Raw genomic sequence first — 6422 nt, 5'->3', positions numbered from 1 at the left:
AAAAAGGGGAAAAAAATGATAATAAACGCCGCCTCAACAATGCTATAAATAGCATTTCTTCCTTTGCACAAATATTAACCAACAGCATATACTTCTAACTCTATCTAATTTCTTTTCCTCCTTTTCCTTAGTTCTAATTTAATGCCACCTTATTATTGTTTTTGCTTAAATGTTAGGACTTGCTGCTGATATTTGTGTTAATAATTTGTTGATTTTTGTATCCTTTAATTAATTTGGGGAGTGCTTGTTTAATCTTGAAAAAATATTTCACTTTGCTGAAATAGTTTTTTTAGACAATGTCTTGCACGACTCAAGTATAATTAATATATCACTTTAAATAATATCATAATAATATTTATTTAATATTTAGTATTACTAACTGTTATTATTATTGTTCTCCAACATTATTTACCAGATAAAAGTAAAATTCTTCATGATTAAACTATGTATAACTTATCCTATATTGGTAGGTGAATAAGAAATAAGTTATTCATATGTAAAATCAATATAATATTTAATTTACAGTTAAAAAAATGCAAAACTAATACAAATATAAAATATGAGAAAAAGCATACATTAGTTTATGCAGAATAAAAAGTGAAATAAATTATCTATAAATAACTAATACATGAATGATGAATAACTAAAGCACGTATAATTAATTTCTACATAACTAATTTATGTATTATTAATACTTGAGTAACTTTAACCAACTATTAAACCTCTAACAACTAAAACTCCCCTACACATAAATTCTAGAACTAAAGTAATTATAATAACTGCGGTTAAAACAGGAGCTTTTTTTGCAGATAATTCTTTTTTCTCTTTTTAACCACTTTCTGAAAACTTCAGGAGGATACTTATCGTCTAACCAACTCTCCAACTCTCGACTATCTTTTTTATTTTATATAATCTCAATAAATAAAATCATCATTAATTGTTTTAGCACTCTGAATATCCTTTTCTAAACCCAATTTTTTGGCCTGTAGATGAAATTCAGCAACTGCCGCCAACAATTTAATGGCTTGATTTTGTCTGAGAATATCTAACATTTTTCTGACCGTTGATCCTCGTAAATGTTCTGCTGTTTCTATAATTGACATCATCGACTGTTTAAATCCATCAATTACACTTTCTAAATTGGACACTTCCCCGTCGATTAGCATTCCTCCTCTTCTCATCACCTCAAATATTGGTGGCGCTGCCACTCTTTCTTGTACCTTCGCCATTCCTTTCTCAATTATCTGTTTCGAATAAAAAAAGATATTTAAATTTTATTAATTTAAATCAAATAAAAATATGTAAAATATCTTTTGATTCTATCGTATTAAATATTTCACGTAAAAAATAGAATTAAAGAAATATTTTAAATTTAAAAATTGACTAAAAAAATAACTCAAATAAATTGAAATTGAGGGACATTTCAAATATCACATTGACATATGATTGGAAACATCCAAATGAGGGTGACAAAAGTTTTAAATTTTTCCTTTATTACCACCTTCTTATAATCTAATGGGTTCTTCTATTGACATTCTCTTTTGTTGTCCTTAGTCTAGTGTAAGTGGACAAATTATAAAGATCAAAGTATATTTTTTTCCTATCGATTTAAATTTTTTACCCTTCATTAAAAGACTCCTCTTTAGACAAAACTGTATTTTCACTATTTTTTAATTTATTATTTAATTATTTTTAATTATATTAACTAGACTTCCTAAAATATGTGGGACTCCAAAAAAATAAGGTAGGAAAATTAATTAATATTTTTCTTTCTATTGTTCAATTAGAAAAATACTCCTAAAATAGAACTTTATTAAGGAAATACTTCTATAAATTTTGAGATGTACGTTAAATTAGAGAACAAATCGATTTGCTTGTTGGGAGAATATGATTGATGCTCATCTAACTTGATTCAATTGCATGTCTAGATTGGTGGATAATTGATTTTCTAACCCTCAACCTCTTTACTGTTTTTATTAGCATAATAAAATTTAACATGTGTGTATATATATATTTTCTTTGTTTTCATTCAAAATCATTATTTAGGGTTAAAATCTTCGTTTAGACAAGAATTAGTTGGATCAAAATCAAAACTTTGTGATCACTATTATGTATTTTCTTATAGTTTACTGATGGTAGATGAATGTCGGTTGACTTTGAAGTATTTCTTGTGTAAAGGTTAGGTTTAATTGTATTGTTTTGATATTTTTATTATCTTATTATTTTATTTTAATTTACAGATGTTAGATGAATGTGAGTCGGCTTTGAAATTATTTTTTAGGTAAAGGTTAGGTTTAATTGTATTATCATAATATCTCTATTAGTTTTTGTTTTGTGGTAGTTTACAGTTCGTAAATGGATCTCGATCGGCTTTGAGAAATTTTTGTATATGTGTAAAATTTAAGTTTAATTGTATTGTTTTGATATCACTTTTATTGTATTATTTTGTTACAGTTTACAGGTGATAGATAAATGTTGGTCGGCTTTGAGGAATTTTTTTATGTAAAGGTTAGATTTAGTTGTATTATTTTGATATCTCTATTATTATATTATTTTGTTATTGTTTTAGGGTGGTAGATGAGTGTCGGATGACTTTAAGAAAATTTTTGTACGTAAAGATTACATTTAATTATATTATTTTGATGTCTCTATCATTGTATTGTTTTGTTGCAATTTACAGATGATAGATGAATGTCGATCGACTTTTAAAAATATTTTTAGTAAATATTAAGTTTAATAAATAAATTCTCCATCTTTACCTACTCAAAAGATATTAAATTTAATTATTATATTCATCTTTACCATTTAAATAAATATCCTATTTCATATAATATTTAAACTTATTAAAGTGAGGTACACGCGCAAGACTCGTACACCTAAACTAGTATATATATCCATGCCGCACATGTAAATTGAACTATGAAAAAAAATTTGTGTTATCTCTTATTTAATTATAAGAAATGAAAACAGAATAATTAATTAATTAAAAAATAAAGAAACAAAAGTTGATAAAATGTTAAGCGGATCACATAATTCAATAAAATGATACTCTCTTCCTTCTAAAATAATTAAATTATTAGAGTATGACATACCCATTAATAAAAAAAAAAATTTAGACATAAATTATAAGTTATTTTTCATTATTACCTTTTTAATTATTAAATTACTCTCTTGAAAAATGTGATGTACTTAACAACTTTATTAAATAAAAAAAAATTTATTTTACGGTATCATTTATTAAATATAATAAATTCAATACTTCAAAAAAAAACAGTGACAAATAATTATACATACAATTGATAATAAGAACAAATAAAGAACTAAATTCTAGTATTATTTACTCATTGAACTTATCAAGTAAAAATAAATATCTAATTTTAATATAATACTTTATCCGACTTATTTTATGTGTTATCATTTTCTTTTTGATCGGTCTCAAAAAAAAAATCAACTTTCCTTATTTAGTAACTATTTAAAAATATAATTTCACTTTTAATCTTATTAATTTCACTTAATTAAAAAAAATAAAAATACATTTTCTAATAAATAATAATTTGATAAATATTAATTTTTTTTATTTCTTAAATTTTAGGCCCAACCAAATAGCAACCCACGAACGAACGGAGGGAGTTAATAAGTACTCCGTATAAGTAAACGGATAAAATAGAATCCGACTCCTCTCCATTTTTCATCTCTCCATTTTTTCTAAGTTGTCTCTTAGATTTATGTCACTTATCTTATTTAAATATTAATGGTATAGATTTTTAAGTAATCAAGTACCTTAATTATGGTTAAAAAGATATATATACTACTGTCGTTTAAGTCTCTTTAAATTTATCCCATTTTAGCTTTAAAAAAAAAAACATCTCACAATTTTTCAGCACCACAATAAATCGTTTTTATTAGTTAAACGTAACTTATTTTTTCTATTCATAACTTTTTTTTAATTTCTTTGTAGACTAATTTTCTGCCAATTCAAATCAATATTTAAATAAGTTAGTTTACGATGAAAAACAAATTATAAATCATAAAATAAAACTTCCACCATTTAGATATTAACTAAAAGTATTGAAAATTACTTTACCATCAAAAATGTCAAAGAAATATAAAATAATTTTTTTTGTTCGATAAACTTTTTCAAAAATAGATAGAATATTTTTTCTTAAAAAAGAAAAATTATAATAAAACTATGGAAGAAATCAATTTGTATCAAAAGTTTAATGTTATTTAATTGAAGTAATTCAATTCTGTATCAAAATTTTGCAAAATGGATATTTTCTTACCAACATTGAAAAATTTAAATAGCAACATCTCTTCTTTTAATCATGGTTAATCCTATTTAGATGTGTGACATCTATACTACTTGAATATCAAAGGTCTAGATTAATTAGTTTTCTTATCAAAGAAGTATACTAATTAACTATGATTAAAAGAAGAGATGTTGATATTTAAATTTTTTAATTGGTAAGAAAATATTCATTTTTCAAAATTTTGATACAGAATTGAATTACTTCAATTAAACAACATTAAAATTTTGATATAAATTAATTTCTTCTATAGTTTTATTACAACTTTTCTTTTTTAAGAAAAAATACTCTATCTATTTTTGAAAAAATTTATCGAACAAAAAAAATTATTTTATATTTCTTTAACATTTTTTATGGCAAAGTAATTTTCAATATTTATATTTAATATCTAAATGGTGGAAATTTTATTTTATGATTTATAATTTGTTTTTCATCGTAAACTAACTTATTTAAATGTTGATTTGAATTGACAGAAAATTAGTCTACAAAGAAATTAAAAAAAAGTTATGAATAGAAAAAACAAGTTATTTATAACTAACAAAAACAATTTATTGTGGTGCTAACAAATTGTGAGATATTTTTTTTTTTTTAAAAGTTAAAATGAGATAAATTTTAAGAGACTTAAACGACAGTAGTATATATATCTTTTTAACCATAACTAAAGTACTTGATTACTTAAAAATCTATATCATTAATATTTAAATAAGACAAGTATCATAAATCTAAGGAACAACTTAAAAAAAATGGAGAAATGAAAAATGGAAAGCAGCCGGATCCGATAAAATAGCTCTGCTCATTTTATTTCGGCCGAAGTCACCTATTTGACATTTGACGCCTCCTTTGAATTGGACAACCATTTTTTTTTTTTTTTAAAAATACTTTAAAATATTACTGCATGCGTAGCTCAAAAGTGTTAGGAAAAAAAGTGTTACTATAAGCCAAAGAAGTTTCCAGAAATCATATGCTCCCTTCGTTCATACTTACTGATTTCACTTTGAATTTTTCACTCTTCCAAATTAATAATTGATATAAATATTTCATCACAATATTCATATGAACTGATAATATTTCATATAATTAAGTATGAAATAAATTTAAAAAATATGTAAGTAATTAACATTAAGGATAAAATGTAAAAGAAAATATTCAAACATGTTAAAAAGTAATAAATAAAAGTAAAAGATTATATTTTTTTGCACGGTGAACATGTAAAAAATGAACAGGGAGAGTAATTATGTTATAGCTACAACATTACCTTTTCTTCTCTTTTAATCTCTGCTTTAAGCTTCTTCAAATCTTCTGCTTGCTTTGTTGTCAATTCACTTCCTATAGAGTAATTAATAGTAGAAAAGAGAGTAGAAGGTTTAAAACCAGCCATCCAAACAAATGTTTTTTCTAAAGAAGTGTACCATGGTGGAGATATCAAAAGAAATACATCTCTATTTGTTGACTTAAATATTTCTCTATAGTAATTTTGGAAATGATCCAAAACTTGCATCACCAATTCACTACTGCAACTGCTATTTTCTTCTTCATCATCGTCATTATAATTTGAGTTTGAAATTGCATTTAATTTTTCAAGAAAATTTTGGAGTGTAATAAGCCAATTCTCATAGTAGGAATTAATATTGGATTCTAAAGAGGGATTTTTTGATGAAGAAGTTGATGCCATGTTTGAACTTCTGGGAGTGGCTTTTTGAACTGTGAAGGAAAATGTATTTATGGTTGTATCTTATATAGTAGTATAGTTTAATATTTGCATGAATTGTTGGTCGGTTTAGTTTTATTTTTCTATATTTTTGTCTTAGTTGTGAAGGTTTTTGTTGTCTAGAAGTTCAAGTGTAGCTGTTTTATATTTTTCTAGAAAAAATATCGGGAGAGGAAAAGAAAAATAATAATAATAAAAAGATAAAATATAAATAATTTATTATTAAAGCTTCTGTTATATATAGGTGTAGGTTTTGAGAGGATGGAATTTCAAAAGTTTACTGTTTAAAGTCTTATTTTGCTTCTTGTTTTTTTTTATGTGTCTTACTACCTATTTACTATCTATTGCTTCTGATTTGTATCTTAATATTTTATTATCATATATTTTTCCTATCGTGCTTCATATTT

At 24.0% G+C, this 6422-nt stretch overlaps 1 protein-coding gene across 1 annotated transcript; it reads right to left on the bottom strand.

The window, feature by feature from the left end:
• Positions 1–580: 580 nt before the first annotated feature.
• Positions 581–6006, bottom strand: LOC107869478 (protein RESPONSE TO ABA AND SALT 1). Its single transcript, XM_016716017.2, has 2 exons — positions 5563–6006; positions 581–1244 (listed from the first exon to the last, which is right to left on the bottom strand). Exons 1-2 carry the CDS (start codon positions 5977–5979, stop codon positions 915–917), a joined length of 747 nt encoding a protein of 248 aa, XP_016571503.2. The 5' UTR covers positions 5980–6006; the 3' UTR covers positions 581–914.
• Between the last annotated feature and the right edge of the window lie 416 nt (positions 6007–6422).

This window comes from Capsicum annuum, chromosome 4 (assembly GCF_002878395.1).
Source record: "Capsicum annuum cultivar UCD-10X-F1 chromosome 4, UCD10Xv1.1, whole genome shotgun sequence".
Classification (NCBI taxonomy): Eukaryota; Viridiplantae; Streptophyta; class Magnoliopsida; order Solanales; family Solanaceae; genus Capsicum; species Capsicum annuum.
This window is presented reverse-complemented; position numbering and strand designations above follow the sequence as displayed.

Bases quoted from the DNA above. Each gene is read 5' to 3' on its own strand.
- LOC107869478 (XM_016716017.2), bottom strand. From the start codon at position 5,979: ATGGCATCAACTTCTTCATCAAAAAATCCCTCTTTAGAATCCAATATT. The intron at 1,245-5,562 runs GTAATGTTGTAG...TATTCGAAACAG, and splicing joins AGATTAAAAGAGAAGAAAAG to ATAATTGAGAAAGGAATGGC.